Raw genomic sequence first — 22,809 nt, 5'->3', positions numbered from 1 at the left:
TATATGAGGCTCAACCTCACTGACCTTTTAAAAACCCACGGCTCATTCAGAACACGCTTCAAACCACCTGCCTACAAATTACCACTGATTATTCATTGACAGAGCCAGAAATGTGATTCTGAACAGTCCTTTCTGTAAACAATTAGAAATAGTGACCCTTCAAAACCACCTGCAAGACATCAATCCTTCCATGGCTTTTTCATGTTCTCCTCATCGACGGCTGTAACTTTCTGAACATTACCCTACAAAGGCTATTCATCAAAGCACTGCTGTTTTTGTCAAACATGAATGAGCACAACAGTCTGTGTACACTGATGAGCTGAACTACTGAGCACATGCGCTCTTCAAAGTATCTTTGCAAATCAGAAAGGGGAAAACTGTGTGTGGAAGGGGGAAGTGCTGCATGAGGCTGCTTCTTGTTTCAGGATACCTGTGTCAATTTTTCCTCGGATATTTGTACCCTGAATTCCAGCTCAGATTGTGAAGCCAAGAAGCACCTCAGCCACTCTTACCATGAAGCCCCAGGATATCCTCCAGGTTTGAAAAGATCTTCTTTTTATCACTGGAGTTGAGGATCCCTTCCCGGGTGACACGCTGGTAGAAAACATTATGCAGAACCTTCAGGGTGCGGACGTGAGCTCTCTCAGTGTAAAACAACTCTGAAGAGAGAAAGGCAAGATTATAGCCACTGACTTAAAGAAGTGTGACAATATAGGCTCAAACATGAACTAAATACAAGTCAGAAGTATGAACTTGCAAACACATGCATGACTAGATTTCAACTTTCTGTTTGGTACTGCATCTCACCATTAATCACTTCTTGCCTCTTGATCTCATAGGGTTTCAGCCCCATCAGCACTTCTCGGCTCACAAGCTGCTGCCAGTTGGGAGGGTCTGTGTCCATATCAAAGTCATACAGCTCATCTTCACTTTGTACATCTGCAAAACCAACGCTGTCCATCCTAAGGAGAAAAAATATGCTGCATCACTCCCACTTTAGGCATGGATACAAGGAAAAAAGAAGAATCAAAGTACACATAGCAGTTGTAAAGCATTACACAAATACGCTCTCCAATAAGCTGTTAGGTGTCTGAAGCCACAAGAATGTTAAGCCCTTCACAGAACAACTAAGAGTGAATATCTGTTCTTGCATTATTTTCATAATACTTCTTCTAACATTAGGGCTTATCAAAGGGTTTATCTGCATACTATCTGCTCCACCTGTCCCATGCACAGGTGTTCCATTTCATCCACATGTTACTTAAGAACACTGGCTCAGAACAATGAACACTGCTGCATTCTACTTCATAACTAACTAAAATGTCAATCAAATCAGTGAAGTTCAAACAGTTTTAAACACACTTACTTGCGAAAAGGCTTTGGTGTCCCCATGTCAACCACTCTGCAAAGAAAGAAAGGAGGTATGAGGGAACCACAGCTTGCAGGCTGCCCACCAACAGCTGTTCTACAGCCACTGCCACATCCTTATCACCAGGGCACCACAGTTACCTCTCTGATTCTCCCTCCTCCTCCGGCAAGTTTTCCAAGGGAGATGGGAATTCAAAAGTAGTACTGGGTGTGCGGGGTGTGCCATCCACACACTCATTAGCAGGTGGGGCTTCTCCTGTCTGCTTCGAGCCTGAGAGGGAATGAATAAGAAACGTCAAAAATCATATCAAATTAGAGTACGTTTGAGTATATCTTCACAACCTCTTCACAGCCTCTTCATTCACAGCCTCATTCCAACTCAGAGCTAGAAGAACTGACTTTGTAAGCTTGGAAAGAAAAATCTCAATTAGGTATGTTTCCAGGCAACACTGATTTGTGCAGGCAGGCACCTCAGGCTGCTTTCTTTCCTACTGGATGATCCAACAACACCATGACAAAAGCCACCAGACAGTAATTTCTGGCCATGGTAAGATTTCCTGACTTGATCAAGGACCATGTCTGAAAAGATGACTGAGCACTCAGGAAGATTATTTGTTATGACATAAACACATCTACATTTCTCAGGTTCCTTGCATTAGAAGTGTACTTTCCATATTCTGCTCCCAACACAACTTATAACAGTCCCTCTGCAACAGTATCATCCTAACCTGATTCGCTGTCCTTGTTTCCCTCTGGAGATGAAAAAGGACCCACTGCCAAAGGAGACATTGGGTTGGCAGGTGGGTACGGCGCATCTGTGCCTTCACTGGAGGACCCACTCTGGCGCACCTTGCCCAAATCTGGAGGCTCTGGGCTAACAGAAGGCACTGCAGGGATGTGCTTTTGATGGCGCTGCTTCTGTATCTCCATGGCTCTGCCAACTAAACAAACACAGAGTTGTTACACGGCTGAAAGAGCTTTTAGCTGCTCCCAACAGTCAGAATTAGAAGTATTTCAGGATACCTACATAAAATCTGTTTTTAAAGACAAATCTTAGGTTAAAGAAGAATGTTCTGCTGGGTCTCTTTAATGCTTTTTATGCGTGTGTGTGTATTTTGTTTTGTTTTTAAAGACAGAATCTAATTGGTTTTCAAGCTTATGCTCAGGGTGCATAGATTTCTTTGTCTGACATACTTGCACTGCTGTCATGTCGGCTTGGTCTCCTCGGTGGGCCCAAGAGATTAGGAAAGCCTCTCCTCTTTCCTTTTTCATCGCCTTCTTTCTCTTTCTTGATACTTTGCTGCAATAATGTAGAGGACAGAAGAGCAAAGCAAACAGGTAACTCACTTTTTCAGGTTCAGTTGTTGACTGAGGCACTGGTTAATTATTTCAAACAGCAGCAGCACTTTGGTACCAATTTACTTGTACCAGCTTATTCAGGGGTCAGCATCCTGCAGCATAACAAGCATGGAGAGCACGAGTAGCTTATGAATGGTGTGTAACAGGGTTAGCAGCAGGGAGTCACAGCATCCTCAGAGATGCATCTGTTAAAAGCAAAAACTCACACCCTGGTTTTAACTTAGCAGGAGCTAAAAAACACTCTCCTCCCTGGGGTAAGAGACACATTTACAGCAACCAGCAGCGCCTTGCTTCTCTAAGGAACCACATCTTGTGACTCCAAAGCTCCACAACCATATAGATTCTAATCTGGGAAGTAGAAATACAACTTAGCATACCACTTCAGAAAGGCTGCTAATGCTCCATCTAACCTTTTCACACTGTCAGTGCAGAACTGCTTATGACAGCCCTAACATTTCAAAGGAAGATGGAATGCTGATGAAAATATACAGTTACTGAGACCAGACACATCCCCATACTGCGGGAGATGACTGCACACACCCATGGAGATCGAGTTTGGGTGAAAGAACTCATTATTAGGCAAGTTTCTAAAGACAAAAACTGAACTATACTGACCAATAGCCTGAATAGATGTATCTGAAAGCATATGTATAACAAAATCACAACTGTTAGGCTTTCTGTGAAGCTTGATAATCCTAGATGCTCTCAACACAATGAATCATACCAACTTCTAATGCATCATACCAAAGCATATTTTGAGTACTAATGAAGTATCCATGGTGAGCAGCTTTAAACAAATGCATGATGGCTACAACACTACTACCTTGATCTTTGGCAAGAAACCAATACGGCCCCGCTTCTGCTCCAGGTTCCGAGCCTCTTTAGCTTTGACTCCCAGGTGCTTCATGTAAGTAAGAATCACATACTGTATGGTGGAACTGTCAAATAAAAACAAAGATGGAGGTTAAGGATAAATGTCCTGGGAAAAATCCATTTTGTCAGGAAAATAGATCAAATGTAAAAGTTCCATTGAGAAATCAATCAATTAAACCAGAAGGTTTTATTGTTATTATTATTATAATGAAACTATGCATTACATACAATGGGAGCGACTCAACTAATATCAGAATCTGATTTCTTGTAAATAAAAGATGCTGTTTATAAAAGGTGTACCAGCCTAAGATGTATAATTAAAATGCTACCAGTTGTAAACTCGTAAATAAGGCACATATCTGAAGTCAGATCATGGCTTAGAGTTACACTGAAAATCAGTACAGTAAGAACAGTAAAAGCTAACAGGCTGGTTGTAGGGTGTCAAACAAACCAAATGGGGCATGGCATGCACAGACAATGAACGTCAGACTGGACTGAAACAGCCACAGAACAAAAGCAAAAGAAAGAGATGAACTCTTGGCAGCTTTTTCTGGTGTGAATCAAAGACAATGAACTGCAGAACAAGGAGAGTTTGAAAACAAGGGGTTGATGCTCCAAATTGGATATAATTATGGCAGCAGATTTTAGAAAGGGAGAGTCTGGAATTACAGCCAGCAGAGGGCTGCCTTGTTTTACTCAGCAGAAAAACAGAGCCAGCAGAACCAGCATCAGCAACAGAGTTCTTATTTCATTACCTCTTGTCTTCCTCCAAAGGCTGAGATGTCATCCTATGTAAAAATGTAAATGTAAATGAGAATGTAAAAAAAGAAACTCAATTAACAATTAATACCCAGTCACATCTACCCAGAGTGTCAACACTTGTGTTCAAAGTGTCCTTTGCAATATAAAAAAGCCCCAGGAAAAAGAAGAGTGAACAAAAATGGAGGTTCAGTTGGGAAATTTGGGTTCATATCAAATTAAAAGACAAACAAGGTTCTGAAACTATCTGTTTCTACAGCCCAAGTGAAGGACTTGGATCAAATAATGCACACGACAACAACGGAAGTGTTGCTGCTCCTATTTGTGCAGTAGCCTCCTTGAAAAGATACATGAACTTTAACTTCTGCCTTACTTTTTTCTGTAGTTACTCAGAGATACATCAGTAGCAAAACAGGGAAGCAATGCAAAAGTCCTGGTTATCAAATCACTACAGTGAGTAGCTCCTAAATCTTCTGCTCTGCACTTGTCACGTTCAGGATAAAACCATTTCTACCCCTCTCAATTACGCTTGCCAATACTCACAAGACTTCCTCAATTTTGGCAATAATCTGTTCTGCACATGCTCTTTCCTTCTCCACTGCATTCCGGTCACGAACCCTTTCTGCATCCAACTTGGTCAACTCCCCCTCTGCCAGGGTCAGCCCCATGCTACGTTTCTGCCTGAAATACAGAGGGAAGAAAAAAATCACTTCAGAACAAATACTGACCTGTAACAAGGGAAAGCAACCTCCTGACACTTGGAAGGTCAAAAAGGTTGCCTTATTGGTTTTTTGGCATTTCTTTATAACATTTGCACTCACTGTAAAACATTTCACAGCATTTATCAAGAGAAGTAGATATGGCAGTGGCAAAGTAAAAGTGGACATTCTTTTTGCAGCATCCAAAGCATATACTTGAATATTTCCAGCTATGAAGAAGCTAATTATACTCAGACTATCTTGAGATGGTCTCTCACACTAGCACAGAATGCTCATGACTGTACGTGAAAGGACGTATCAATTATCAAGTTATATGATTTGTATGTGACAGCTCTCTAAAGTGGATTATTTCTTGTCTAAAGGGAAGTAAAAGTATAAAATGATATACATTTATTAAAAATACAGTGTCTCTGTTCAATGCAGAGGGGTTGGACTTGATGACCTTTAAAGGTCTCTTGCAACTCAAACGATTCTACAGCTCTAAGAAGGATTTATATAACACCATTAGGTAACAATATTCTGAATGTGACTCCAATAACTTCAAGAATAAAGAATCCAGTCTTTGATAGTGATCTTGCAATTGAATTGATACATGCAGCACAGAATCAAAAACATTCAAAGACTGGCCAGGGTGAGCACTCTCTCCAGTGCTATCTTCAGTCCAAGACAGATATTCCCTGAGTTTGGACTCACTTCATATCAGGCATGAATTAAACACAAACTGTAGAGGCAACTGCTGTTACCTGAAGTCTTCCAGATTCCTCTGAACTTCTGGACAGACTCTATCTTGCATAGCTTGTATATAGTGTCGATGAAGCTCTTCAGGAATGAGTTCTGGCCTTCTTTTCTCTGTAAGTCAGAAGAGAAAGTTAACAGATTATTCTTTTGAGAAGAGAGATAGTTCACACTACCTTAGAATAAAGTTGTTCATACACAATTTACACCACCCAAGAATACCCTTTTGCCTTCCACTTATTGATAATATGAATTTTAGAGCATTAAGTGTAAATAGCTTTGGTCACATCCAGCACTAGACTAAAAGATACACTTGCCAACATGGCCAGTTCTTCCCACCACCAATGCATCTATTAGAGCATGCACTAGGTCCTCTACAAGAGACAAGTACTTGTTTTGTCTCTCCCTGTAAACACATGGTAATGTACACCGAAAGCAACCCCGTGGTTATTTGCAGGGACTGCCTCAAACAGTAGAAGCTGAAAAACAGACTTCCAAGGTTGGAGTACCTTACCTAGATCTATGGAGATTTCATCTGGTATTGGAACTTTAAGATTCTGCAAAAGAAAAGGAATGCTGGAGGAACACATATAACAAGCAGCACACCAATAAAATGCACAATACAAAGCCCTCCAAACCCAAAATCCTGAACAACCTGAACAGCTGAATGTATCATAGGGGAGGTTTTCTGAATACATATGTGTATGTATTCATTATATATATACACATATATATATATACACATTATAAAAAATAATACACGAGGATGATTTCATCTAAGCAGGTGATAACAGTCTCTGCAACACAATGTGATAGTATAACATGAGATGCTAAAGAGGCTTCTCAGGCTTATCAACAGAGGTATGAAATTGCCTGACCCTCACAACAGACACATCAATACACGCAGCAGATATGAACTAAAATGCAGTGTATAACAACTAAAGCTAGATTGCATGTAACCAAACTATTTTTCCTACCAGACAATGCATTTCCTGTGATTTATAGAGTTACCAGGCATCTGGGACTACATGGCATTTATTCACTTTATTCAGTGATAATGTTTTAAATGACACAGTAAAATGCTTTTGACTCTTGAAGGCCTGAATATCTCCTTAGGTTTTTCCACTTCAGAGAGTAGTGAAAGGTAAAAGTCAAGTTCCTAGATGTGCCTGAAAACATAAGAAAGCTCTGGAACCTACTGCAGCTCGGTCCAAGAAGAACTGGTAAAACTCCAGGAAGACACGCCGAGTCTCCTTCGCATTGGTCTGCTTATACAAGTCTGTGTAAAGGTAGCACAACTGTGGGAAACAGGAGAATTAATTTAGAGACACTACAGCAACTCTTTTTAACACCCCTACCTCAAACCTTTCCTTGCTGTCTTGCAAAGAATTCAGCGCTGTTGATTTGAAAGCCTTCCTAGCTAACTTCAGCCAACCAGTCTGCACAGGTAACTTCAGCTGGTCAGCTATGCTGCCCCATAATCAGTATTGGAGAGGGAGAAGAGACACAAAGATCAGACTACACAACTCAGAATTAAGGGATCATCCCACTACGTTAAGCTGAACTAAATGCTTTCAGAGTTAAATATTTATTTGTAAATAGCTGAATGTAATAGAGACATTTCTCTTCAGTCTTCTCTTCCTTTATTTGACACATGCTCATGACTGCAAAGGATCTGTATTTCTCTCCTTGCCAATCCAGCAACATTGTTGGTAATGCCACACAAGTGGTTTAGCCTCCAAATTTTGGCTAAGAGAAACAATTCTAGAACATCTTACCAATGCTGCAGGGTCAAACTGGGACACCACATGGTGCAGAAGAACAGCCAGGTGAGCTGGGCGAGACTTCAGGAGCTCAATGTTTTGGAAACAACTGCATTGTCCATTTATCTGTTGAGATACGTGGAAACTATTTGAATTATTCAAGAAAGCTACTGGGCAAAAAAACAGGAAGCTTCTTCCAGCAGCTTAGTGCTTCATTTGTTTAATTGAAATGAAAACTGATCAATTTCAGAACCTCCACAGTATCACTGTAATATCCCAGGAAGGGCTTACAAATGACAATGTGCCTTTTAAACACATCCCTCAACACTGAATGTAATATAATGAAATACAACTCAGAACAAAGGAGAGCTAAAGTAACTCAGAATGAATATGTCAAAAGCCATGTGAGGTACACTGCTGTGACCACAGTGCAGAACAGTTAGAAGTAACTTAATCAGCAAAAGGAAACCAAATAAAGCAAATAAAACTGTCTTGAAATTTAAGAGTAACAGAAAGAAATAAAGACAAAAATCCCCAAGTGTTACCACTTGGCATGATCAGTGGTAACAGGAATCACATGCCCTAATTCTTAATTCAAAATGATAACAGTTCAATTAAAACAAGTCATGGAACACTTGCAATTAAGGCACAGAAAGACAGAATTCTGGTCAATGTGGGAAGAAGAATGGCTGAGGCTACAAGTCATTCCCACCTGCTCCTGCTCAGTGTCAAAGTCATCATCCTCTGCTCCAATGATCTGTGGCCCCACACGGGATGAAGGACTTCCAATGCTGGACTGAGAATCCTGGAGTGAGTCAGGAGTGGGAGAAGGGAAGGAAGTGCACTGCAGTTACTCCCTTGGAACTGTAATCTTTCCTCACCCAGTCAAAGATACTGCTATCATTCTATTTCTCCTCGAAATTCAACAGAAACCCAAGCGCCTTCATTCAACCCTGTACAAGCTTTGAGCTGAAAGATTCCTTTTAGCATAGTTCTCCCAAATTGGAAGCATTCAGAAATGTCAAAGCAGATGACTCAAAACCAATTGCATCATTTACAGATTTCTGAGCACACTAAGCATGCAGCATATGACAAATGTCAGCTTAGTATCAATGGAGAAATATGACTTTAGAAAGTCGTATAGATGAGGGAAAAGTACTTCAGAAGTCATCCTAAGGAAAATGATAGCACTTCCAGCCACGTTCCATTTCTATCCACTCTTGAGGCCATAATGACCTAAAGAAAAAACACTGTTTTTCATTTAGGATTGATTTCAGGGAATAAAACACGCACAACAGCTTTAGCTGTTTGAGGTCCAGCTGTTTTACTGCTGATTATCTATTTCTCGTCTCTAAATGGGCCTGTTCTTAAGCTCCATAAACATTTATTCAGCTAATTAACATTCCCTGCACAACTTTAATTGCATTTCATTTTCTAACGTGAAGTTTATGGGTGCTTCATCCAAAAAGAGGGGTAAAAACCAGGCAAAATGGCACCATTACAGGCAATGCTGTTGTTATTCTTTATGTTTTGGACTCACAGTATCTTGAATCTCAGTCTTCTCTGGGCTCTCATCCAGATAAACCCGCTCCTTCAGGCCACTGCGAGGACTCTGGGAAAAAAGGAAGTTCAGTTCTGGTGAGTAACAGCAAATCCAGGAAAATGAGAACAGTACGGTACGTTTTTCAGCCACAACAGACAAATGTTTTCCTTTCTCTCGGGGTGAATTGTTAACCAGTTGAGGTACAAACAGGCAAACTGCACCAACAAAAACCAAACCCCCACAACAAAACAGAACAACCCAGTGCAGAAGTAGTTTCATTAGGAATGCTGGAAGGTAAGGAATTGGCAGGGGAGTGTTTTGAAATACCATTCTATAGGTATAGGTATAGCTATTCCTATCACTTCCAACACAGATTTGGCTCCCACATCCTTAACTTAAACAATAAACTTAAGTCAAAGCCCAAGCACAGAGACTCAATTCCACTGCACTAATCAGACAGTGACTTAATTAAGGATTAGGTGTTAAGGCACTCCAATAAGGAGACCATACAAGCACAGATTGATAACCGAGGAGAGAACAGACTAAGAGCTTTTACTGTTGGCAATAATTGAAGCTTATTTGGTAGAAGTAAGGCTCTTCCTCACTTTCGTGGCAGCTTGCCCAGTGACTGGATCTGAGTCACAGCTACCGTAATTGGAACATTAACATGCTCTTAAAAAGATATTCTAATTGGCCTCTCTCAGTTTTGAGAAAGATGTTGTCATCCATCTTTCTTTGTCTGGTTACAGGGAGTGTGCCAGGAAAATCTAATCCCCAAAACCCACACTACTTCTTTCCCAGTCCCTAATGGAAAACCAATGTAGTATGAATCCTCGGGGAAATGTTTTTGGTGAGTACTTAGAAGCCTGTTCTAGTCATGCATAGCCTTATTGAGACACAGCACATATCTGTAACACACAGAACATCACAAACTTTAAAAGTCTGCACAAGGAAAGCAAATCCAAGAGGTACAGAATCAAAATCATGGAGGTGTGCAATACTCACATCAGCAATATCACTGTTTGGTCGAGAGGGGCTGTCACTACTGTAATCCAGTTTGCTCAGAGCATCCCCACTCTCTGCCTCCACTTCACTGACCTGCAGCGATTCTGCCACAGACCTGGAGGACAAAACTCCGTCCTAAAAAGATAAAGTGAGCTGTGAGCAGCACTGAGCCAGTAAAATATTTCAAGAGACAGAACTCCAACATTAGCTGTTTCAAAACCTGGACAGCCGACCCCATTTATAAAAGCTTATTTATAAACCATTCATAAAACTTTCTCCACGTACCCAAAAAGAGGTTGCAATGGTCTTATGAGAAAATATAACAGAAAATCATGCCACGCTTTCAGGCAAACTAATACATTTTGTAATTTGCATTTACTGCTTTAAAAGCAGCTCTTCACAGACTGTGTGGAAGTCCACTCTAAAGCACAGCTCATATACTGACATTGCATTGTATTGCTTCTGCCAGCGTATCACACGTCTCAACTCTAGAGGGTGCCATCGGCCTGTACAAGCACCAAAGAGCATGGTAAGAAAATCCTGCTTGCCCAGAACACCATCAGTTCCCAAGAATTTTCAACCAGAACATACCACAGAGCAGCCTGACACATTTGGTTACCTGAGCACAGCCTGTGGCTTTGGACAGCTGCTCCTGCAGCTGAGTAATGTGCTTCTTCGTTTCCTGTATCTCTCTGAGCAGTCGTGAGCTGGCAGACCGGCTGTACTCTTCTTGAAGAGACTGAAAAGTAGTTTGATGAGGTTTCATTACTCAGTATCTCCTTGGTACCAGAGCTTACAACTACAGCCTACCACTAATCTTCATTCCACTAACACACCTAAAATAACATTCAGCACGTTTGCACAACCACTGTAGATGCCAAAGAAAGCCTATTTTAAATAGCTCTCCTTTGTCCCATGCTCTATGACTGTAACTGCATTCTAAAGATCTACTGAAATAATCACAAATGCAGTGAGGATACAGCTGAAGACACAGTAAGTCAGCACCACCAAGGAGCACTGTGCCAACTGTGGCTCCCAGCGAGAAATGACTCACACTTCGTTTGAGTCACAGATGCTCACGTGTCCTAGGATTAGACCAGACTGACATATATGTACGTTTCCACTTAAAGCACCCACTGCTGGGTTTTTTCCTACCCTGACAAGGATTAAAAACTGCAGAGCTGATCAATAAGAGTAATTAGAGTCAGAACTCTGCATAGAGAAAAGCTAGATGAAAACACAAGTCACGTTAAGGAATGCTGAAAACACTACTAAACATCAACAACCATTCCTTATAATACAGGCCCTCCCATTTCCTCCACCCCTCTTGAAGGCAATCAACAAATGCAGTACCTGCAGCCGCTCCTGCTCTTTCTGTAGCATCTTTCTCAGAATCTCCACTTTCTGGTTGTGGACAATATTATTCTCCTCCTAGAAAATACGGAGGAATTAAGGGTTAGTTATAGAGAAGGAAAAAATAGAAAGAAAGAAAAGTGTTTGTGCATTTATTTGCTTTCCTTTCTCTGCCACATGTCTGCATGCCTTACATCCAATTTTTAATAGACATTACAGTATTGGATCAGCTTGGATCAGACAGTTAGCTCTGCCCATGGGGGTGGAACCAGATGATCTTTAGGTCTCGTCTGACCTCAGCCCTTCTGTGATCCTATGATCATGTCATCTCACACCATGCAAACTGTAACATAACTCAAAGACAACCTAGGAATAGAATAACCTCTCAATTGCCCTCGCATTATCTCAGATGGGACAAGATATGTACTTGCACTATGCACTCGCACCGTGTTTTTCCCACGTGATTCTATGCCCACTGGGTGGCCAGGCAAATACTCTATTTCCAATTTGTTATTTGTGCAAGAAGCTCAAATTCCTTTGAAGAATAAATAAATAAAAATACATGACTACATTTTTTCCACTGCTGAATTAGTTCTCTGGAAAGAAACACTTTAAATCTTACCCCCATAAGCACCGGGCTAGTAATCCTTTCTGCATTTCCTGATGCTCCAGGCGAATGGGGAGATGTCATGATGGGAGACATATGCCCAAATGCTGCCAGATCCACTTCAGAATCAGCCAAGGGAATCTGGGGCGACCCTGGTGGGCGCCCCTGAACAGTGAGAGCTACATAGGAACCCGCTGCAGAGAGAACAGAAGCCATATTTCAGACATACTTACAGATTTCTAAGGCTGCCATTTACTCCCCCCTTTTGTGATAATCATTCTTAATGAAAGCACGCAGTGTAATTTCTAGTCTACCAGGTTACATTTACTGTACACATACACTCATACCACAAAATAAACTGCGCTGGGGCAGAAAAAAACCGCTAACACTTTCTTCCAACCAAGAATTCACTTCCTTTGGAAACGCCAGTGCTCTGCAAGCAACATAAAGCAATCTGCCTTAATGCTGCCTGAGCAGCTACAGCATTTCAGGTGAAATCAAAACAAGGAGAGATAGCAGGCAAGGTCTGGCAGTAACTTCAGATGCCAAACAAAGGAGAAACTGCAGAAGCAGCCACCCCACATTTCACTTTATTGCCTGTTTTACACACACCTTTACCTCTCAGCAGGGCGTGATTAGACCTTGTCCATGTCACTTGATAGCTGAACTAGACATTGGTCCTTTAAATTGTGCCTTTCATGCTTTTTAAAGGAGCAAAGTGAAAAAAAAATAGGAACATGCCTCTACTTACACTTGATCAGCTTTACCACCTCCAAATGGTTTGAGTGTGTTACGAGAGTGCCATTCACCTGGGGATACAGGAGGGAGGGAAAGAAAGCACACTGTGTTTGGTTACAGTTTTCCAGACAAGTAATGCTTTTCCCCTATCACTATTCCTTGTTCTTTCAATACACTAACAGATCAACAACCTCTCTCTCTCTGTTCATTCTGTAAGCTCTGCAAAAAGAAAACCACAGACATATACCAAAGGAAACGACCAACCAAAGGTAGACGAACAACCCACCAGAGGAAGAGTTAGGGTAGTTAATTTTACTCATTAATTTATAGAAGTGGGGTTTCAAACAAGCGTGTCCGTGTTGGAGCAGCAACAACACAGCCATCATTTTGCAGCACTGACTTACAAAGTCCCATTAGTTAATGATTTAATTTCTAAGCTATTAGAGACTGAAAGATAAGTCTGCTCTGGGTGCAGATCTACTCCTCTCCCCTGCTGCTACTTCTGTCGCCTACATTGATGTCTGAACCTTGCAGGATGCTGGACTTGCATCAAGTCCCAAGATGAGAATGATCTCCATAACAAAACCAGCATTCAGCAGTGGGCTCACAGTGGCTACTGTACATCTCCAGAACAGGAAAATGTACTCCATTCCTCTCCCCAACAGGCAAAAGCAAACATCAGTGCAGAGACATCAATGACTTTCTTTGAGGGAAGAAGCTGATTTGAGTGAAAGGATCAATTTCACAGACAAATTGAATGCTCTTACCTTGATAATTCTATCACCCGTTTGCACTCCAGCTCGCATGGCTGCTCCATCTAGAAAAGCAAGAAACCATTTAGTTCCAATTTCAATAAATGTCACAGGAAACAGAAATGGTTTAAGCACTTCTGAAGTTCCATGAGAAGCTACTTCCCATACCCACCCCAGCTTCCCCTTTCTTTATCTGACTAAAATCTCTAGACTGAAGAAAGTTCCGTTTCCATTTTGCAGTGGATACATCAAGCCACAATCCCACCACGTCACCCTAACTCTTTACTTCCTTTTAAATCTAAGAGTCCGTTTGCAAATGCACCTAGATGCTGAGAGGAGGTGATTCACTGCATCCCAGCATTGCAACGCTCCTTGTCCATACACATATGCTCCACAGTTTGTGATAGCTACAGCCATCCCACCCATAAGGAAAGAATTTGGAGCTTTCTCCTCCAGCTCATACACATGTTTCTTTGTTTCACATGCAAACCCTCTATGTTGCTCTCTGGTGAGCACATGTGGCATGTCTGCTTACCTTCTTTGACAGACTGCACGAAGACTGGGTTGTCTCCGCTGACTGTCAGCCCAAATCCATTTTCATCCCGTTGGATAACAACACACCGCTGAACAAGACCTGCATAAGAAAGGTGCGGAAAGGGCAGAAGAAAGAGAAAGAGAGAAATACAAAGAGACACAAGCTAGGCATCAGTCCAAAACCTTATCCTCCTAGATAATCACAGAGCACAGAAAGAAACTGGTACAAGACAACAGAGGGAAATATATATGAGAGACAGAAACAGGGCAGCAGTCCAGAAACAGATAGGAATGTCAAGGCAGGTCAAGCTTATTGCTTCAGTTACACAACACAGAGATACACAACAGCAGAGATGCAGACAGCTTGGGCACATCAGGCACAACCTGAGGTAACAGCAGCCTGTGAAGAAGAGCAGCTATGTGCATGTACCAATGAGCACAATTTCTCTTTGTCTGAACCAATAGCTCTTCAAAGCATGGCATTGGCTGACAGGGTCCAGTACACTATCAGAAACAATTTCTACAAGCTGCTTAAGAAAAGTGCAAACAGGTCACAAATCTCTCACACCAACACCAATGGTTGTACTAATGCAGATGTGCTGATCAGGAAAAGCTCTTCTGCAAAAATCTCAGGGCAAATTCTGTTCCAGGTGAGCACAGACCCATTGGTGCAGCAGTGAGGAGTTACTGCTATATGTGCTACACCAAGACCCAGCTTCTCACTGAGCTATTTCTGAGCTATGCACAGGGCCAAAATCTCCTAAGTCTGAATCTGCTCCTCCTCCCACTTGCTGTATGACATCAAAGGAAAATGGTCTTTCTTACTGGAAATGCTCAGTATAGTGTTACAGTGTGAACGCAAATACTGTTGCAGAGACAGACGTACTCAGTAGGTGCAGCACTCTAAGTGCAAGATATGTCAGTTGTACACCTGAATGTGGGAAAGGGGAAAATAAAGGAGAAGGCAGCAGCCCCTTCACACTCATTGCAGAGCATTTCCCTGAGAGCATCTGCACAGCACCTACCACAATGGAGCCTTTATCTGGAAGAACGACTTTAGAACTCTGCAAAATGCTTCAGGGATGTTGTTTTATTTACATAGCAGAAACCACTAGAGCTACTAAACATCACCCTTCCTTCCAGCAGCCTGCTTTGCTTCTCAAGCCACATCAGGCAACAAATTCTGCCACCAACATCTTGAGATAGACTTGGATTTCTCCTCCACAATCAGAATTGTGGCAGCGTTTGGTGTGGCAGGAACAAAAGGAATTGGGAAGGCAGCTTTTGCAGGATTCATTTTGTAAGGAATGTATTTTAAGGGAGTGCACAGTCACATCCATGTTTCAAATCGTTTTTGCACCAGCATGGCTTTGCAGCAACTCCCAATGGAAATGAGGAGTCACAAACGAAACACTGCCTACCCAGTCAGCCCTGTTCTCCTGGAGCGTGGCCCATTTGGAAGCAGTGTGGGAGTGGTGGAGAAGGTTGCACTGCAGCACTTCTACATCCATCTGGTCCCAGTACCATGCCCCAATAACTTCCCTTCTGCTCAGAAAGTAGCAACAAATGATGCTACACACAGTGTATGCAAGCTGCGGAGATGGATGCAAGGTGAAAGCAGACAGGAGGAAGAAAAACCACCACCTTTCACACTCTCTTCATACGCTTAAGTGAGAGAACCTGCCTCTCCCTTTTGCACCTCCCATTTTTCTATATGACCAAGCTTCTTCAAGTCTCACTTCACAAGAATGATGCCCCAGGGTGGGGTGTGGGAAAGAGAACACATGCTATTTCATAAAAACAGCTCGTTTTAAACCCTGCTGCCAGACGTACAGGTTTTATGAGTAAGACACTAACTAAGCTTTTGACTCATAAGAACTTTCCTTGCTTAAAGGCACAGCATAGCCCTGTATACTCACTGCTCTGCCATGACAATTCTCTCCTCCAGAACCAAGAACCCCTGGATCTAGTGTACTGATAAGCTTCATCCTAGAATGAACCTGATGCTAAAGCAGAGGCAAAGCATTAGAGGATGCAACAAAAGCTGATCAGAGTATTAGTTAAGTCCCAGCAATAACCATGTTGAACAGCTTCACAGAACAAGTCTCTGTTTCATCCAAGACCATCATTTAATTAGGCTCGCTTGAACCCAGTTTATTCCAGTATTGCCATTTCCCTGCAGTTGTTCACTTTGGATATGAAGCAGGTACTCAGCCCTTCTCTAAGACAATATAACAGGGTTTAATAGATTATGATGAGGTTTATGTAGGCCAGCTGAGAAGCCAAGCCCGACAGAGATACACAGCAGCCTTACAGAGATGGAAAGCACTACCTGGAAACAACTTCACCCACTTCAAGACAAGTCTGGCAGCTTGGTGCAACAATGAAGAGCCCACAATAGCAAGTGGTGATGGGTTTTCATTCATTTCTCACTTGTGCTGAACAGAAACTACGAGCAGTTCATTGTGAAGGTTCTTACTGTGGTATTGCACTTTTTCCAGCTGAAGCTTAAACAAAATTACAAGGTCAATGGAACTCACTGCTGACAGTAATCAAAATCAAATCAATAATGATCTTATTCCTGTATTTGCTTTCACACAACAGCATCTTGCAATGAAGAAATGCCAACGTAACTGCGTTTTAAGTAAAAATTTAAGGAGATTTTCATATTTTGAGTGGATTCATAAAATTCTGTAAGAAAAAATAAATCCTTAAATCCTTTTTCCTCTTCATGAATATTTCAGCTCCTGAAAGTTGCTGGGACCTCAAGCCAAGGGTGCAGCAAAGCAGCTCAGTGTGTGCTGTGGTGAGAGGTCTGAGACAAGAAATGAAAGCAGTTAGGAATTAATCTCAAAAATAAAGGCCTTAGAGGGAAAGTGAAGGTGACCAACTCTTCAATAGGTGGCACTATGCCCTCTGGGACACTGCAGCCTGGCTCTACTGCCCCTTACAATCCATCTCCTGGGCAGCAGGAAGGCTGAAGTCCCAACCCCAAAGTAACCAGCACACTATGGTAAAAATGAGCATTTAAGGCAGATTTGGCAGATACATTTCAACTGCCCATGAGCTTCCTTAGTCAAGAGGTCCTTTACCATCTGAACAGATGCTAAACTTTTTGAAGCTATTCAATAAAACACAAAATTTCATGTTCCAAATAAATCAGGAGCTCCTACTGAAAACACAACTCTCCAGAGAGCAGAGCCACAAATTACATCTCCCATAGCAAAAAGGAGTTCCTGCTCTGCTCCAACTGTGTGGGACACTGCATGGGAGGAGACTTCTGAACTATAACCTCCCCAGAGGCATGAGGCCACAATGGGAAAATGCAATTCAGTACAGAGATTGGACATGAATCATTCGATAAACAAAAAACAAACTCCTTGGGGCTTTGAGAACGTCCAAATGTTTCACTTTGGTAGGGAAGCTTTATTAGCTTTATTTCCATCCAGTGTTTGCAGAAAACCCGCTCCACAAAATAAATACAACTTTCAGCTTTTATACAGGAACTTTAACATTGGGGGACATTCTGTATTTCACTACATTTTAGTTATTACCAAGTTCTCCATGTGAAATGCCACATCGGCAGCATTCTTCAGATTCCTCTACTAACTTGGCAATGGAAGTCATGTAAAGCCAAAGCAAAAACTATACCATCTGATATGAGTGCAGCACACAGCCCCTTGATAGAGCTGTTCATGGCAATGGCACTAGAAGCCATTGACACAACAAGGCATGGAAGCCTTCATAAGAGAAAGGAATGATGTGTTTTAACCATTAAACATAGGACTGGCAGCTCCCACAGCAACAATGCATTCAGTCCCTGTGGTCAAGTGTCCCTTGCTCTCATCAGGGCTGGTTCTGGCTACCACATGGGCAGTGATGAGGGGCTCCCAAGAGGCCTTTCAATAGGCTGTAAAAAGACTCAAGGCTGGTAAGAAACAAAACAGGAAGAGTAAGGAAAGATTCTCTATGGTTCCATCTAGAAACACATCAACAGGAGCAAAAATTTGGAGTTTCAAAGCAAAACAAAATCAAAGAGTTAAAAAACTTGCCCCAAAGTTGAAGGTAACAAGTGAATGAGTGCATGTAAAGCCTAGTCAACCATTTGGGCTGGAAAATGATCAACGCTGAATATGAAAAGAAGGTATCCTTGGAGAGCAACCGAGCCATGGGGAAAGGTAAGTAATATCCAACCTCTCACCCTTAGAGTTACTTTCAATTATCAGTTTGTTTGAGAGACAGGAATTCTACTTGAAGCAAGAGGTATTGAGCACTGTGAAGACTGTGGCATTAATTACTAAATTATAGCATACTCAAAATTATACCCAATTTCTTTGCTCATCATCTAGGCTTTGTTGAGCACCCAGATGTGAGCTGGTAAGATTTATGGGAGAAAATACCCCTAAGTTTGATATGACTATAAATCAGCTTCTGTGTATCAAAATATTTTCCCTACCTAACTACTCTCTCTCCCAGACAACTCAGGTATTTCAACAAATTCTGGTCTATTGCTCCTTAATTAAGAATTTCAAGAGGTCAGAACAAACACATACATAGAAATCACACCTCCTTTTCCTGCTGTCACTCAGGACTTTCCTATTACCCCCTTTCCAAAGGCTTGCCCAACAAAGAGCCAGTTAACAGCAAGAAAAATATCAGTACAGTATTTCTACTTGCAGGTCTTCAAATATTTCCATCCCTTCCAAAGCAAACAACAAACCTCTCTGCACATACCGCAGGACCTGGGAAAAGCAGACGGGAGAGACAAAAGGGAGGGCGAGGTCCAACACAGAAAAGGCCACTGGAAAGGAAGGATGAGTGGAAACTGCTCCCAAAGATACTGGGCACGGACAGAGCATCTGCAGGAAACTTTGGGGGAAGTGAAAGCTTAAGTTAGGAAGTCATGTTTCTTTCTGCTGTACATGAAAACCAGGACACTGTACAGACTGAGGGAGAAGTATAAACACAGATACATTCCATTAAGCATACCAAATGTTTCCTGTAATTAAACTAGAATAGTCTGACAGCACCTCCAGTATATTATGGGTAAGCAGCATCAGGCACAACTCTATGAAGGCTCAAGCCATAGGATGCAGTCAGCTGTGCTGTCACCAGCCAGCACTGACCCAGCAAAGGAAAGAACTCGTCAAGGCTTCAACATAAGCTCATAAGAAACACCAGCCCCAAACAGGCACCTTCTGAGTATTTTGTTTCCTTGTTCACCCCTCCTGAGCAGAGGAGGCAGATCTGTAACCTGCAGCAGGTCAGGCTTCCAGCTCTACTGAAACAAATTAAGGCACTCTCAAACCTGTTTACAAGGAACAGTCTCACACCCTGAGGAACACAACTGTCTCATATTACTTTATGTTTTTAAATAAGAAATATGTATGATTCAAAATTCCAAGTGTAAAGATCTCCTATTAACAGAAGGAACAGACCACATCTCCCTAAACCACAGCTACTGAATGGCTTTGCTAACCTGCCTGTGTTGGTTTAGAAGGAACTCTATGGGATTTTTGTTTGTTTTGCTTTTATTTCTTTATGCTCCTTACAATCAGAGCTGTGACAGCAACACGTATTACTCAGGTAGTTTAAGAAGCTGGATCACAGTAACACCAGGTAGCTTCATTCCAGTGAAATAACACAGCTGATACTTCAAGAGTCACTGTATTTGTTCAAAGGCTACAGCGGGTTATGCAGCAAGAACAATTACCAGCGAAGAAAAATATGAAACAGAAAGCATTAAGGACAACTATTCCAAATACCAGGAAGAACAAAGGGAAGGGCAAGGAAGCCAGTCCACAACTGGAGTCAAGACAGAGCTGGAAATACAAGATGAGAAGCACGATGCACAGCAAGGGCCCAATGGTTTTATAAGCTGGCAGAATTCAAGAGAGCACCCACCAACATGTGAAAACTTATTGCAGTTCATTTTTTAAGATACGAGTGCGAATCTCTTTAGGGATCACAAATTCAACAGGTCATTAACATAAGGGTAGGGACAAGAGTGTCACAGTCTAAAGACCATTACTGAATAGAAAGTGATAGGGGAACCTTTACAGACAGTGCAAAATATCAACTACCAGCTCATCTACACACACTCCTTGTGGAGCCCAGCTTGAGCCACCTTCATACAGTGCCAAAAAACACATGATGGCACAAGGTCTCCAAGAACAGCAGCCCCACCAAGTTAGGAAGAGAGAAGGGGTGACAACCTGTGCTTGCCACCTATGGGTTAGTTTCCAGCCACTACAAGAACTACAAGCTGATACACTGAAGCAACATTTAAACCCAGTATCCCACTCTTTGCTGCGGAGCCAACCATGCGGATCACGTAAGGGATAAATAAAAGCCTCAGGTGCACAGACAGAAAGCATGGAGCAGACTGCAAAGGTGCAAGGCTGCAGCAGCTGCTGGAGCTTACCATACGTCTCGGATCTACTCTCCTCCGAACTAGACTTTGTCTTCTTGGAGGAGCTATCTGCACGAGAGCAGGAGAGAAGGAGAGAGAGATATAGAAAATATGGAGACCAAACATGAGAAGAAAAAAAAAAAAAAAACTTCATGAAAAACACAGACTGATTTATTAGGTTAAATCGTGCAAAACACAAATAAGATGGGGACAAAACGTAGGTGAAACACTTGGAATAAGGGGTGAATAATACGAGTGTGAAGACACAGGTAACACCACAAAGAATTTATCACAGAATCTGAGACACAATAAAGGAAGTTCTCTGCTATGCACGACAGTACAGTGTTCTTGATTCACCCTTTAAAAAGAAGGGAGTTTTATGGTGGCTACAGTATAGAATTCATCTCTCAGATCAGATCACGAGCGTCCTAACAGTGGTGCCAGGCAACAGCCCTCCAAATTCTGAATTACTTTTATCAAATCAAGATTAGCAGATTCCTGAAGTTTGCTTCTAAAGAATTCTTTCTACCAAAGAGGTTCATAGGCTGAGCCCTCCCTCAGCCAACCCCAGTTTTACATTACATATTCCCAAGGACAAAGGAAAACAGCCACTAATTCAGACTCTTTTCCTTTACGATATATATATATATATATTTTAAACAGACATCAAAAGCTCATTTCAATTTATTCTGTGCACATCAGGAAGGAGTGATGCAGCCAGTGGCAGGAAGCATTAACGAGCAGCACGGTTTATAAACATCAGCTCCTAGTGCAAAAACACATTCTGCAACTTCTACAGCCTTCCAATTCAGCTCTCATCTCTTCCACAAGCCCCAGGGAATTGACTGGACTAAATAGCAGAATGCACAGACATGGAAAAGCACATTGCATGGGGCCAGGAGGCTCAGGCAAGAGCCTGTCATGCATTTTATGAACACACACAGTAGTCACTGGGTTAGTCTTTCATAGAGGGAAGGAAAAATCCCTGCATGCACCCTAATTTCCATGACAGCACTGGACAGGTTGACCAAGCTGACCTCTCAGGAGGTTAAAAAACAGGACAGCTTAGCCTTTAAAAAAATAGGAGCTCATCATAAAGTGTATCACGTTGGAAAATACAAACTCATTTTACAGAGGACAGAGGTGGTTCAAAATCCACTACAGTTCAGAAGATCCAATAAGGAATATTAGCTCTAGTTGAGTCTTAAAGGGTCTCACGCTTCAAGCTTTTTTTCTACTCAACAGCCAAAAGAACTACTCACAACTAATTACAGTGTTTGCCTCCTGAAATTTCAGACTAACTTTCCTGAAAGAGGAAGCAGTTGTAATTACTCACTGACACCACTAATCTGGGTTTATTCTCACACAATTAACAGCTTCTTTGTCGATGAGCGTCTCTAAAAGCAAGCCTGTATTCATTTCAATGCCTGCGTGCCTCAGAATGGCTTTGCAAGCACAGAACAGCACCACTCCTGAAAACCACATGTTGACATATTCAAACTGGATTCATTCTGATCCCCAGAACCTTCCAAACCCAAGCCTGGATCTTTACCGGTGGAGTTATAAAGCTTTACCTGTCGGATCGAAGTCGTGGGTGCTGCTGCAGCGCTCAACCTTCTGCTTCTTGTCGGCTGGAGACTCTCTGCTCAGAATGCTGCCGTGCCTGTGGCAAGCAAAGCAGAGTCCTGACTACTGCATACAACAGCACTGCTCCACCTGGGAGTCCCTGGAAATAATCTTAACTAGCCCTGATTGCTAATGAGTTTACAGAGATGGTACACACTGTGCTCACTGCTAGATCTATTTCCTGAGTGCCTCCAAGATGAAAAGTGATCACCCAAAGAACTGAAAAACCTCCCCAAATCTTAAATTTCCTAGCAAACATTAAATGCCCATCCAAGCAGAAGTTAAAGACATGGAATGCCCACCACCAACCACCTGAAGAAGTGCCTGCATATCGTGCACCAGCAGCGTTGCTTTCCCTGCCCACCTCCAATGACCATCCAGCATGCAGAGCAAAAGGTAACACTGCAACATGCACTTGGAGTACATCAAGTTTTTAGCACTCTATCCTGATCTAACTATTAATCTGCATCTCATCAGTACTGGGTAGTTCCACGTTTGCATGCATTTCTTTAAAAGCATTCCTCCTTTAGTCATACTGTGTTATAACGTGCAATGGAGATAAGCAGCCAAATGGCAGCAACTTACCTTGTAGGTTTTTTGAGAGGAAACCTGAAAAGGAGAAACAACAAGTTTAATGAGCTGTTTTAGATTCTCAGTATTATG

General features: G+C 42.0%; 1 protein-coding gene across 18 annotated transcripts in view; it reads right to left on the bottom strand.

The window, feature by feature from the left end:
- The window catches only part of ARHGEF12 (Rho guanine nucleotide exchange factor 12), a 59,761-nt gene that overhangs the window by 16,895 nt on the left and 20,057 nt on the right, over window positions 1-22,809 (bottom strand). For 8 of the 18 annotated variants that reach the window (XM_015884042.3, XM_085526096.1, XM_085526088.1 and 5 more), the window contains exons 2-26: window positions 22,732-22,755; window positions 22,095-22,183; window positions 20,533-20,589; window positions 14,110-14,208; window positions 13,590-13,639; window positions 12,836-12,893; window positions 12,100-12,278; window positions 11,478-11,555; window positions 10,744-10,863; window positions 10,125-10,259; window positions 9,117-9,188; window positions 8,289-8,381; window positions 7,592-7,702; window positions 7,013-7,111; window positions 6,328-6,370; window positions 5,822-5,927; window positions 4,903-5,040; window positions 4,356-4,388; window positions 3,548-3,665; window positions 2,563-2,668; window positions 2,097-2,309; window positions 1,510-1,639; window positions 1,367-1,402; window positions 808-962; window positions 513-659 (exon numbers count right to left, since the gene is read on the bottom strand). In XM_015884042.3, coding sequence (XP_015739528.2) covers window positions 513-659; window positions 808-962; window positions 1,367-1,402; window positions 1,510-1,639; window positions 2,097-2,309; window positions 2,563-2,668; window positions 3,548-3,665; window positions 4,356-4,388; window positions 4,903-5,040; window positions 5,822-5,927; window positions 6,328-6,370; window positions 7,013-7,111; window positions 7,592-7,702; window positions 8,289-8,381; window positions 9,117-9,188; window positions 10,125-10,259; window positions 10,744-10,863; window positions 11,478-11,555; window positions 12,100-12,278; window positions 12,836-12,893; window positions 13,590-13,639; window positions 14,110-14,208; window positions 20,533-20,589; window positions 22,095-22,183; window positions 22,732-22,755 — 2,489 coding nt within the window. The remainder of the gene's footprint in view (window positions 1-512; window positions 660-807; window positions 963-1,366; window positions 1,403-1,509; window positions 1,640-2,096; window positions 2,310-2,562; window positions 2,669-3,547; window positions 3,666-4,355; window positions 4,389-4,902; window positions 5,041-5,821; window positions 5,928-6,327; window positions 6,371-7,012; window positions 7,112-7,591; window positions 7,703-8,288; window positions 8,382-9,116; window positions 9,189-10,124; window positions 10,260-10,743; window positions 10,864-11,477; window positions 11,556-12,099; window positions 12,279-12,835; window positions 12,894-13,589; window positions 13,640-14,109; window positions 14,209-20,532; window positions 20,590-22,094; window positions 22,184-22,731; window positions 22,756-22,809) is intronic. The other 10 variants (XM_085526091.1, XM_085526097.1, XM_085526090.1 and 7 more) reach the window with 3 other exon arrangements.

Source organism: Coturnix japonica, chromosome 34, assembly GCF_054131305.1.
Source record: "Coturnix japonica strain WE chromosome 34, WE-NBRP24, whole genome shotgun sequence".
In the NCBI taxonomy this organism is placed as follows: domain Eukaryota; kingdom Metazoa; phylum Chordata; class Aves; order Galliformes; family Phasianidae; genus Coturnix; species Coturnix japonica.
The sequence above is the reverse complement of the archived record's forward strand: the minus strand, read 5'-3'. Positions and strand labels throughout refer to the sequence as shown.